The sequence below is a fragment of the Dromiciops gliroides genome, chromosome 1, assembly GCF_019393635.1.
Source record: "Dromiciops gliroides isolate mDroGli1 chromosome 1, mDroGli1.pri, whole genome shotgun sequence".
NCBI classification, from domain to species: domain Eukaryota; kingdom Metazoa; phylum Chordata; class Mammalia; order Microbiotheria; family Microbiotheriidae; genus Dromiciops; species Dromiciops gliroides.
Window position 1 is genome coordinate 467,443,447 of NC_057861.1, and position 13,545 is coordinate 467,456,991.

Genomic DNA, 13,545 nt, shown 5'->3' on the forward strand with positions numbered 1-13,545 from the left:
ATTCAAAGCTTTTTCAGAACCATTAGGGCTTGTGCTCTTTGGGCATAGTCTTCCTTAGCCCAGGATCATATTCATGCAAGGATGAGGAATCAGATTAGAACTTTAATGAAGCCTTATCAATAAAAGTAAACATCAACAAATACTTCCTAGGTTAATGGCAAAACCATAAGTCCTATGTTGTAATAGAAAAATATAGTTGGCAAAAGATAATGAGGCTACTACCATCCTGTGTAATAAAGAGACTTTTCGCAACTCCTGCATTTACCATTTTGCAAACTGACACCAAGAAACATAGGCACTCTTTTCCCTCAGAAATTTTATGAGATAATGAGGATTCTGCCTACCATAATGCTGTAAGATATTATTATGAGAATTTTTTGGATTCTATAAGCTGTCTCATATTTGATTCTGAAAAGTTAAGAAAATATTAGTTAAGCAAGACAACATCTCTCTCAAGTATTCAGATCTTTGGAGATGGTTCTATTCAGGCACGTGGGGTAATTGAAAGAATACTGTGGCAGTTTTATCTTAATTGGAAATTTAAGCAGAATGTAAATAGGCTATGTGTATGAAAATCTTTTCTCCATTTAGATACTTTTATTTTTTTCTTAATAGTCTTTTACTTTTTCCAATTACATGTAAAGATAGTTTTCAACATTCATTTATGTAAGATTTTGAATTCCAAATTTTTCTCCCTCTCTCCCTTCCCTCCCCCCTCCCCAAGACAGCAAACAATCTGATATAGCTAATACAGTACAATCATATTAAATATATTTCCACATTAGTCATATTGTGAAAGATCAGAACAAAAAGTAAAAACCATGAGGAAGAAGAAACAAACAAAAAAACCTAACATTCAGACTCCATGGGTTTTGGGTTTTTTCTGAATGCAGAGAGCATTTTTCATCACGAGTCTTTTGGAATTGTCTTGGATCATTGTATTGCTGAGAAGAGCTAAGTTTATCATAGTTGATCATCACACAGTGTTGCTGTTATTATATACAATGTTCTGATTCTGCTCACTTCATTCAGCATCAGTTCATATAAGTCTTTCCAGGTTTTTTCTGAAATCCACCTGCTCATCATTTCTTATAGCACAATAGTATTCCATTACAATCATATACCACAACTCATTCAGCCATTCCCCAATTGATGGGCATCCCTTCAATTTCCAATTCTTTGCCAAGAGAGTTTTCTTTTTAAAACAAGTTATTTAACACAAAAATACTCCTGGTATTTAAGTTTCTCATTTATTCAGCAACTAGTGTCTACTCAGTTGACCTGAGACTTTATGGCATTTCATGGATACTAAACAATAACAATAAAACAATGCACAATAGATTTTCAAAATGGGAGGTGGTGGAGTATTGTAGCCTTCCGAATCTGATCTCTTGGCTAAATGAGCTTGATTTTAAAAATAATCGTTCAAAAGATGTGTTATTTCCTAATGAAACTGTTGGTTATGAACGTGCAGGAAGCAGATGGTCCCAACAACATTTGTCACTTAGAATAAAGCATACTTGCTCTAATCAGATATTAAGGGAGAAGATATGTCCTGGATCAGATTTCTCATGTGATCATGAGAGTTCTAATATTTGAGAAGTATGTATTGGGGATAGCTAAACTATTTCCACCTATAAACGGTGGCTGTCATATTTTGGGCCAAGATAATGGGGAGGGGAAAATTTTGATAGTATAGTTTATTAGTGGGAATAGTTTGGCTATACCCCAAATATTCTTTTAACCATTTATTAAATGCAAAAAGAAAAAAAACAACTTCAATTCACATATTACATTTGCTAAAGGATCTAGTAAAATGAATTATTTACTTTATACTCTTGGAAAAACACACAGAGAGAAACCGGCAGCAGGTGACCAACTTTAGGGATGTTGCAGAGTAGAATATCAAGAAATTGGATCCAGCTTAGCAATTCAATTACTTAATGAAAGCGATCCTCCACTCAGGTTATTTTTGCCAATCCATTAAAACAAATCTCCATCATGCTTAAAGTCATTGTTTTCAAAGCAAATTCCCAAAAGGCCAATACAGGAGTTTGCATCTCTCTGACTTAGCCAGAATGTTAATTCACAAGAAAGTTTGGGAGGCGGGCCAAGGAACTGCCACATTAGAAACCAGTTGGTCAGTCAATAAGAGTTTATTAATTGCTTCCCATGACCCAGGCACTGTCCTAAAGCTTTGGGTACACAATGAAAGGCAAAAGACAGTCTCTGTCCTTGAGGAGCTTACAGTCTAATGGAAGTAGCAAGCAGGCTGAAAAATAAAAATTGGAATTTTTTAAATGAAAATTTACATTATCAAGTTATTTATAATTAAAAGTCCATGCCTCCAGTTATTATTATTCGTTGTGAAAAGCATTAACATTAATAAAAATATCAATAACCTGCTGTGTGGCCACCCCTTCCATATTAGCTCTTCAGCACTTTGCTCCTCCGTCAGTAGTTTTGCTCTCTATCAAAACCAGGTTTTGCCAGAGAGAGCCTTCAAAATCCTATAGTAACCACTCCGTTCTTCTCTGGCTTCTGTGTTGCAGGTAGGCGGGACCAGCAAAGACGGGAAAGGAGGAGCTGGAGTTGGAAGGACCACATCACTGGGATTCAGTGTTCCCCACGTGGGCATAGTCTTCCCAGGCACAGGAAAAACCCAGTGATCCTTCGGGAAGACAGGCAGCCATATCGAGCCAGGGAAATCCCACTGAGTGGCCCGGGTCACCACCCCCTTGATGTTTCTAAAAAGGCGTAAATGTAAGGACTCTTTTAGTTATAGTTTAGTGTTGGGAATTCCGCCCCGTCCCTTCCTCTCCCTAACTCCCCCACAGCCCTAGCACTCGTGGCTCCTCCTACGGGATCACGGGCTTTAAAAGGGTCCAGAGAGTTGTTTGGGGGACCCCCATGCCACTCCCAAATCTCTCCTCAGCTCCAACAGCTAGACGTAGGCTTTCCCGTTCTTTCCTCGTCAGATTGAAGACTGGTATCTAAGTTTTACTGAGACTGCTAAGGGAAGGCGGAAAACACGCCTAACCAAGCTCTCAGCGGGAAAGAAGACCTGAATCTGAGAACCAAGGTTACCTGTATCCACAATAGGGTGCTATAGCAAACGTAGGAGGTTTGGCACGGCCACTGGCGGAATTTTTCAACCTAGTATCTGGTATCCTCACAGTGACTGCTACAACTACAGCACTAAGAACTGTCAAGCTTCTCTTTTTCAGGAGCGTGATCTAAGACCCGATCAGAAAAAGGGGCGGGGAGGTGGACGGAGAAAGAGCAAGTCTCGTCTAGTTTTGTCGGTAGAATATGCAAATAAAGAGGTTCCCATCTACCCGCCACTCCATACCTCAATTCATACATACAGCCTTCCTTTTCCGACCTGCTGGCTTCCCCCTTTTGATAAGAGATTCTGGGAGCTAGAATTCGCTGTAAATTAAATCAGTTAATCAGCAAGTGTTTATTAAATGCCTACTATGCACCAGGCATTGTGCTCGGAGCTGAGAGTACAAGAATGATAAAATTCCTACTAGTAAGAACTTACATTCTAAAGGAGAGACAACAATTAACACATTAAAATATGCTCCGCATAAGTAAAAAGTTGATAAATATTAATTTATACAAACTAGTTAATAACAAGTAATACAAGTGAATACAATGCCCTTTGAGAGGGATGGCATTAGACTTTGAGGAAATTCAGAGGCTTCAAGCAGTAGATGGTCCTTGAGCTGCATTTTAAAGAGGGAGACTGTTAGACTGAGGTAAGGAGGGGGTACATTCCAGGCATGTGGGATAAGCCAGTTCAAAGGCACAGAGACAGGAGAACGGAGTGACGGATGTGAAGAACCCACGGAAGACCCGTTTGGCTGAATCGAAGAATGAGGATGGGGTAACATAGGAGCAGGTGATTAGTGGCTCCTTGTGTAACTTGCACTACTCTAGGAAAGAGGCTAGTCGGCTGGTAATCCTTACCAGGCCTCGACAGCCACCCCCTAGTGTTTCTCCTGGCTGCACCGCCGCCTCTCCCTAAGTTCCCCCTACGCCTCTGTACCTAAGCAAGTGAAATCACCCGAGCCAGAGATTTGAGCCACCTTTCCCCCTCTTCATGCAGCTTCCCACGGGAGATGTGCGGTGCATCACTGGTATCCCTCCTCTCTTCCTTCCCCGCCCCTCTTCGCAACCCAGTTCCATCAACTCCCCTTCTCCCTCCCCCCGCCCCCCAAAAAAGCCTAGCACTGCAACTCGTTCTCCTTTACCCGCAGGTGATGTCATGCCCGTTGTTTTGGTACGGCCGACCAATAGGACTCACCTCCTGGATTCTACAGGAGCCGGGATGGGCCCTTCCTCTCACCAGCAGCAGGACTCCCCTCTCTCTACCATAACGCATTGCGCAGGGTGCACCACCGCCAGGTCTCCCTGCAGCTTTAACAGTTCTGATATGGAAACCCCATTGCAGTTGCAGCGAGGCTTCTTTCCCGAGCAGCAGCAGAATCAGCAACAGCCGCAGCAGCAGACCCAAGACAAAACGTGCCTCTCCTTCCAGCAGCACTCAAAGCAACAACAACATTATTACCATCACCAGCAGCAGCCGCCGCCACAGATACACCAGTGGCAGCCGGGCAGTAGCGGCAGTAGCTCATGCCTTCAGTGCAACAGCTGCGCCTCCTCCAGCGCCCAGGTGGCGGGGGGAAGGGTGGGGGATAATCTGCCTCTATTGCTCCGCACCTCATCACCCGGCAGCGCTTTTGGAACCCGCAACTCCTCTCCCGTTTCCACCTCATCCTGCTGCTGCTGCTCTTCTCGGAGGGGCAGCCAGCTCAATGTGAGTGAGTTGAATCCATCTAGCCATGCCAGTGTCCCCAGGAAGCAGCAGCAGCAGTTCCCACAGTACCAATACTCTTCCCAATACCACCAGTGCAGCTTGCAGCAGGCTGCCAGCCCCACTAGCAGCCTCAGGAGCAGCGGCGGTGGCAGCGGGCACCTCCACCACCATCGCCATCACCACCACCAGCAGCAGCAGCTACAGCAGGTTCGCCGGGAAAGCAACCCCTTCACTGAAATAGCCATGAGCAGCTGCAGGTACAACGGAGGAGTGATGCGTCCACTCAGCAACTTAAGCTCCTCCCGGAGGAACCTGCATGAGATGGACTCGGAGTCTCAGCCCCTGCAGCCCTCTGTTTCTGGTGGCTGTAGGTCCTCTTCCCCAGCTGCAGTCGTTCCTCCTCCTGCTGCTGCCCCCTCTTCCTCGGCCCCCGAGATAGTAGTGTCCAAACCCGAGCACAATAACTCTAACAACCTAGCGCTGTATGGGAGTGGTGGTGGTGGTGGTGGTGGTGGTGGTGGTGGTGGTAGTGGAGATGGAGGAGGTGGGGGTGGAAGAAGCAGCGGACCGGGCAGCAGCAGCGGGACCAAGTCTAGCAAGAAGAAAAACCAGAACATAGGTTACAGGCTGGGCCTTCGGAGAGCCTTGTTTGAGAAGAGAAAGCGGCTCAGCGACTACGCTCTCATTTTCGGCATGTTCGGGATTGTGGTCATGGTCATTGAGACTGAGCTGTCCTGGGGCGCCTACGACAAGGTACACTCTTCCGCTTCAAACACACCCCACTCACTTCTCTACCCTAGGATGACTGGGCACACACAAAAGCACTAAACACTCGGCCTCTGAACCCTTACACTCCTTAGATTAGCTAGGCAGAGTCAAATAGCGGGTGGGTCTGTTCTTGGAGGAGTGGGGACTATAAGACATTTGGGCCTGCACAGCTCTTTCCTTTCCTGGTGCTTTTGGCTTCAGGATGCCTATTCTGATCCCGAGAGCATTTTGGAAGTGCCTCTTGCTGCTGCTCAAGGTGTTGGGAAGAGTTCTGCCTGGGTATTCCTGCAAATTAAATAATTCAGGGTCAACTGGAGGAGGTCTACTTTGTGCCACGATGTTTGACTTTGCTTCCTTTCTCCTGTACCTTTAAGCTCGTAGTAACTTTTCTTCCTGGTTTCCTCGTGTTCAATTGGTCTTCTGTAGTTTTCGGACCTATAGCTGTGTCCCAGAGATCACCTTCTACCTTATCCTCTTTATTCTCCTTCCCCTAGTATCGGTTTGATCCCAGAGGCAGAATGAAGGGCAGGTGGGGAAAGGCAGAGGGTTCACTTTGATTTCAAAAAGTGCTTGTCTCCCTGTGTCATTATACTAGGTGGCAGTGAAATGACATATCATTTTCATGTGTTTTTAAAATAAAATTCTTGTCTCTATTTCAGGCATCCCTGTATTCCCTAGCTCTGAAATGCCTTATCAGCCTCTCCACAATTATCCTGCTTGGTCTTATTATTGTGTATCACGCCAGGGAGATCCAGGTAACAAACATGCTGCTTTTATGAATTATGGAAATGCTTCCTTAATAGAAATGAATGAATGAATGAACCAGTCAGAATGGGGAAAAAAAATGGCCTAATGGGGTTACCAGGGCATAGCTTACAAATCTAAGAAAGTGAACTTATTTTTAAAAAACAAAAACCCTACTTAAGTCTTTTGAAACAATATGGCAATTTTCAGCTTAAAAATTGAATAGAATAGTTCTTGGTTTCCTCGACAGAGCTGTAAAGATCTATGTAGGAATGTAACCACTTCTTGAGTCCAATTCTTTAAGTTAATAAAATAGGTTCTTTCTTTTCCCCTTCCTCTTCACCCTCCTCCTTTTTCTCTAATCTTTAGGGGTTCTGTTTCTTCTCATGACCTTAGCATGTTTGGTGCCTTTGTATTTCACTTCATATTCAAGTGTCTGTGTTTTTAATAAAAATTTTATCTGTTTTATTCCTTTTCAAGTGTAAAGGGGTATGTAGGGGAAAATCATAGCCATCTAGTGGACAAAAAGCAAAAATAATTCTCAATGAGCCAAGTATTAAAAGAGGAGGGTAAAGTTAAAAAAAAATTAGTACAGCTCTTCAGCCTGACTTTCCTGTCATTGGTCTAGTTAATGAGTGCTCTATTAATTATGATAGAACATTCTTTCTTTAAATTGTTACATCCATAGAGAGGAAATTTGGCTTAGTGTTGGAGTCAGGAAGATATGAGTTCAAGTTTTGTCTCTACACACATTATATGATTCTGGGCAAGTCAAATAACCTCTCAATGAACCAGACAATTCTCTGTGATAAGTTGTAGTATGCTTATGGTTTTTAATTGTCATAGGATAAATTTTCCTCACTGGGCACTCTATATACCCATGAAACAAGAGCAAAGAGTTATAGATTGTAAATACAGTTTTATTATTGACACGTAGGTGTTTTGAAATGAGTACTTTTTATATTGAAGGACTAGGGAGACTTGGTTTCCAGTGTTTCTTACATAAATACATCTTGTAATTCAATGACATTGTTATAAATACTTGCTTTAAACATCAAAGCCTCAAATTTATGCTGATGAATGCTTTCCTTTGGGAATTATCTTCTTCTTTAGAGTGCTAATTAGTACTTACATGGGAATAAATTAGTATTTATTTTAAATTAACATCTAGAAAACTGCACAAACATTGAAAGGGAAAAACTTAAGATATTTTTAAATACATGTATATACACACATGTGTATACATGTATCTTAAAAAGTATCTTGTATGTGTATACACACACATACATACATCTTGAAAATCTCAAGCTATCCAAAATAAAGGAAAGTCACATTTTGAAAGATATTTAGGGGAGAAAAATAGAAGTTAGGTACAAAGAATGACTGAAACTTTACTGGCAGAGCAACCTCAATAACCACATACAGTTTAAATTATGTACCTCTATATTAGTTTCAGGGCTTTGCTCTTTATGTCTAGGTTGTATCACAGTGGATTATTCTAATTAAGAAAAAGTATTATATTGATATTTTATGTGCTTCTATATAAGGCATTCTAAGATGTCATCTCTAAAATTGAGTATGTCCTCTCATTTTTGTAATTGGATGGCACATCCCCCCAAAACATGAACATTTTCTGAAACATGATGTTTCTGTTTTTATTCAATCACAGTACAAGTATTTTGGCCAACAAAAGGCAAAATTTTAGTATTATTTAAAATTATTTTTTCTCAGCTTTGAGATTTTGATTAAGAATGACTTGCACCACTCAGTGTTTTCCTCTCCTATAGTTAATGTGATTATATTTTATCATCAAACAACTTCACATAATATTTTGCCTTCAACCCTAAACCACAGTAGTTTCATTAAATTACTCTACAGTCACAAAAGACTTAACAGGATCACAGGTAATCATGACATTTCATAAATTAATATATTCTTGGGGAAAACCATAAAAAACAATGAGAAGGGGGCAGCTAGGTGGCGCAGTAGATTAAGCACTGGTGTTGGATTCAGGAGTACCTGAGTTCAAATCCAGCCTCACACTTAACACTTAACTAGCTGTGTGACCCTGGGCAAGTCACTTAACCACTATTGCCCTGCAAAAAATAAAGAAAGAAACAATGAGAAGAAGCATTTTGCTGGTGTGTTTAATTTATCCATAGCAAAAGTATCCCACTAACTAAAATGTTTGAATTGTTATGATTATTGCTTTTCTGTATGCTAAAAAGAAAACCATACAGAAGCCTAAAGCATGATGACATATTGCAAAATTTTTTTCTAAATTCCCTGAGAGATGCTTTTTATATCAGTTGGTAATAAAGAAGAAAGGAAGGAAAAGAGGGGGAAACAGGAAGGAAGGAAAAAAAGTCTCAAGTCCACCAAGTTAGAAAGTAGGGGACTATGAAAGTCATGATATTTTCCTTTAACCCTAGAATGGATTCAAGCATGTATGTAAAATGTTGCATATAAATCTGCATTGTTAATAATAGAGAAAAGGTCCGTTTCACTTTGTTGTTGCTGTTAAATAATGTCCAATTCTCCATGACCCCATTTGGGGTTTTCTTGGCAAATATACTGAAGTAGTTTGCCATTTCCTTCTCCAGTTCAATTTACAGATGAAGAACTGAGGCAAACAGGGTTAAGTAACTTGCACAGGGTCACATACCAAGTGTCTGAGACCAGATTTGACCTCTGGAAGAGGAATCTTCCTAACACCAGGTCTGGCACTCTATCCACTGCACCAGCTAGCTGCCCTTTTCACCAAGTGGCTGCTAACCACGTGTATTTATTTTTGCCTCAACATGCAGTGTTGCAGATGTATGTCCTGCATATCTTGGTTCAAGTTTAATTTCCATATTCAGTATAAAGAAGCCTCTTTGATTTGCCAAATATGTTAGTATATTATGTGATAGGAAATCAATTTGTGTATTGATTTCTTTTTCAGAACTTCATCTAAATTATCCAGCTGTCATTTTTGACAGCTTTTCTTTATGGTTACCATACTGATCTCTTGCATGCATATGATTTCTTATCATATTGGGGGAGAATATGTGCTTTTCAAATGTTTCATATTTAAAGAGTTGTTAAGCTACTAATAAAGCATCCTGAGAACTTAACCTCTTCATTTGTAACCTCAGGGAAGCAAGTTTCAAAACGATCACTGAGGCCTTTAGCAAAGTATTTATGCTAAGTATAGCAAAGAAATATTGTTCACGTGGAGCACGAAAAGGGGAAAATGTGGTAGTGAAGTCTTTTACAGTGGAGTAAATTCAAGTTTGGTGCCACTTTCAGCACCACAGACAACTCTTCACCTTTTGAAACAGCTACCCTTTATACTTTTTCAGTTCAATAATTTCCAATGTGTAGTTGCTTCCTAAAGTTTAAGGCAAGAGAAATTTGTTTCATGGATTTTTTTTTCCAGTAGCTCTATGTGTCATAGCACAACTATATAGAAGTTCTACATTGTAAATCCATTAGCAAAGTAGGTCTTTTGTTTTTGTTTTTTTGGTTCTTTAAGTACATGCTTCTCTTAAAAAAACAAGAAACAGTTTTATATAATATTAAATGAAAATTGCATACCAAATGTGTAGCATTTTAATCCATCTTCAGAATGGTGATTTTTTTTAAACAACCAGAAGTTGATATTGGAGATATTACTTTAATGGATGAATTGCAAAATGCTAATTTCAAATAATATACAGGACTTTAATAAGAATTATGACATCTAATTTTACTCTTCATACCTTCACAATTAGTATTTCTGTAATTTTCCAGTGTGGAAGAAGTTTTAATTCTGAATTCACTTTCATCTAGGGTGTAATTAAATAAGTGTAATAGTATTGAGAGAACTGGCTTTGGAGTCAGGAAAACCTAGCTTTAAGACCTACTTCTGCCACATGTTGGCTATGTGATGCTCAGCAAGTCATTTAGTCTCTTAATGTCCCAGTCAACTCTCTATGACCATAAACTGCAAAGTTTGTATTGGTAGAGTTGTTCACCAGGAGTTTCCTATATGGATGAAATCACAGGTTTGAACAAAACAACAATAACAAACAATATTAATTAGTAATTTGGAAGATTACAAGATGAGCAATAATCTACACAGAAATATAGTGCTTCATCAGCCCATGTTTGAAGATCAACCTAGCTGAATTTGGAGAGATGCTCATCACTGGTTTGGCTATAGGGTGAAAAAATAATTGGACACAGCAACTCTTCAAGTTTAAGTAATTGAGGAATTGTGATATATTTTGATAGAGGAAGGCTCCTTATTTTATGGACAGGAAACTGAGTCTCAGAGATATAAAATGACTTGCCCCAGGTCATGCAGGTAGTAAGTTGCAAAGCAGGGATTTGAACCAGTGCAACCACCCTCCTGACCCTACTATTCATTGCTAGGTCTTACTTCTGGGGGAAAAGTAGTTTTATTGACTAAGTTGAAAGGTTTTAAAAATGTCTCTGAGCTTCTAGTCATCTGCAAGTATAAAAAGTTTTAGACTTTTTTTTAATTGATCATTTTGGCAGTGTTCTACTGCCATTTGGGTCAAGAAATCACACATGATAAATCTGTCAGATTTCCCTTTTGTTATTTACTTGGCTAATATGAGACTATATAAAATTCTCCCTCCCCCTTGCTTTTAGATAGAGATATCTCTATTAATAGCTATGCTATTAGGCATAGTTATGTGCTGAGACCCTAAAATTTTTTAAAGTTCTATTTTATCACAGTTTAAGGGGTGGACAGGGTTGGGGGGCGCAGTTCCCATAGTTTGAAAACACATGGGAAAGAAGGAAGAATGGCACAGAGAGAGAGACTCACTTAGTGTTTGGTCTTTCTCCTCCCCATCTACACTTTCACACCTTACCCTATCCCCAACCACAGTGAATTGCAGTAATTGAATATCTACCACATTTAGGATTTTGAGAGGTGAGAAAGCACTGGGAAGCCTACTTATCTACCTCCAGATGTGTAGGGACACAGAATAAGTGGTTGCTTTCCAAGATGAACAAAAAATACATAATAGCTTCCCCCCATCATCTTTCCAACTTCTGAAAAGCTAATTGATGCCTTCTTTAAGTGAAATTCTTTAAAGAAATGATGATAGCTTATTAAATGCAAAGTCATTCATATTCATTCACTAATTTCTGATAGCCCATCAACTAATGATTGGATTAAGTGTCAATTTTAAGGACAAAACAAACTGAAAACACTTATCTAATTTTGGAAGGGAAGAAAAGATTTTCTTAGAATTGTGACAGAATTATAGAGATCATATAGACTGACACATATAGGAGATCAGTAAAAACAAAGAAACATGAAGGGGATATTTTGCTATGTGATGTTAAGGTGAACAGCTGGTGTCTAGATCATCAGTATATTTCACATTACCTGAAATGAGATTCTCAGTTTTTGTAACTTCATGTATACACACTGTAGTAACAAAATCACTCAGGACTAATTTATTCTACCTACCTGTTTAAAGACCTTTGCATTATTAATACATTTAGCACTAAATAAAACTATCCTGATGTGTTTACAGAGTAACATCACAAGTGAATTAGGAATGGTACTTTTAGGTTTACTACAAGTAGTTTTGCTTATTCTTTCTTATCTAGGTCACATCACAGCATAGAAAAAAAAGGGCATTGCCAGCAGAAACTATTATAAAACTAAATCTGGCAAACTACCAAAAGAGGCTCTAAATGGGTTTAATGAAAAGGCAATGCAATTCAGATACTTTATAAATAATCAATTCTGTTTGGGAGTTTTTTCTTAAGTCTGATAAGTCTTTTGTTTGGTTTCTAGACATATGATTTTGCTGGTGAAGAGACATCCTCTAGTGGAAACACTCCACTAATGCAAAGTTGTCAGTTTGTAGTCTTAAAGGATTCTCAAAATAAGTGAGAGATTGTGGCATGTCCACTGTCACACAGCTACTATATCTACAACCAAACAGTACCTGAACATGGGTTCTTCTAACTCTGAGGCTAGCTAATACCCCACTTTTGCCTTTCTAAACAATACAATGAATAAGGATAGCATTTGTTTCCATAAATGATCTAGATTGTTTTAAATAATCAAAGTGTATATTTTCTTTTGGAAGGGGAGGTTACCTTTTTATATTTGAACATCTCACTAATTATTTCTTTTCTTTTCTTTTTTTTTTTGGTTTGAGGCAATTGGGGTTAAGTGACTTGCCCAGGGTCACACAGCTAGTAAGTGTCAAGTGTCTGAGGCTGGATTTGAACTCAGGTCCTCCTGACTCCAGGGCCGGTGCTCTATCCACTGTGCCACCTAGCTGCCCCAATAATTATTTCTTAAATGAAGGTGTTCCTAAGCAACTTGAAGTGAAAATACTATAGTGTTATCATATAGGTTATGCCCTGGAAGAGTTATGAAACCATTGTTTCTGATATCTCTGTTGCAGTTTCTTATACTCAGTAGAATAGTTAAACAATGCCTTGATATTTGTGTGGTAAAAGATATATATCCGCCTCACAGGGCTTTTACAAAAACATAAGGTGATCTGCCTTTTACTCAGAGCACTTACGATGTTATGTGGTACTAGAGTACTAGAGTGCTGGGTCTGGAGTTAAAAAGACCTGAGGACAAATCCAACCTCAAGTGCTTCCTAGTTGTGTGACCCTGATAGGGCAAGTCATTTAACCTCCATTTAACCTCCAGTTTCCTTGTATCTGAAATGGGTATAATAAAAGCACCTACCTCCCAGAGTTGTTGTAAGGATCGAATAAGCTAATATTTGTAAAACACTTAGCACAATGCCTAGCACATAGTAGGTGCTATACAAATGTTAGCTATCATCATCATCAATCATCATAATTACCATAATCATCAATAATCATCATAATACCTCAAACAATGGGTAGCCCATGAAGCTGGAGTATGTCAATGGGTATAAGTTAAAGGACACCTGGAAAAGGAGGAAGGGGCCAGATTCTTATGAGCTTTAAATGCCAGAGGACTTTGTTTGATCAAAGATGATGGGTGGGAGGCATTGAGTAAGGGGATGACAGGTGGAGTGCTTTAAGAAAATCACTTTGGTGCCTCAATGGAGGATGGTTTAGAGTGGAGAGAGACTTGAGACCTAGAGATCATAAAGGTTATTGTAATAGTCCAGGCAGAGGAAATGAGGGCTTAGGATGGTGGTTGTATGAGTGGAGAGAAACCAATGTATATTAGTGATACT

General features: G+C 39.6%; 1 protein-coding gene across 5 annotated transcripts in view; it reads left to right on the forward strand.

Moving 5' to 3' along the window:
- Positions 1-4,273: 4,273 nt before the first annotated feature.
- KCNN2 (potassium calcium-activated channel subfamily N member 2) overlaps positions 4,274-13,545 on the forward strand; it is a 167,655-nt gene continuing 158,383 nt past the window's right edge. For all 5 annotated transcript variants that reach the window (XR_006354157.1, XR_006354158.1, XM_043977955.1 and 2 more), the window contains exons 1-2: positions 4,274-5,578; positions 6,253-6,348. Coding sequence is in view for 3 of the 5 variants with exons in the window: in XM_043977955.1 (XP_043833890.1) it covers positions 4,274-5,578; positions 6,253-6,348 (1,401 nt within the window). In the remaining 2 variants the exon portion in view is untranslated. The remainder of the gene's footprint in view (positions 5,579-6,252; positions 6,349-13,545) is intronic.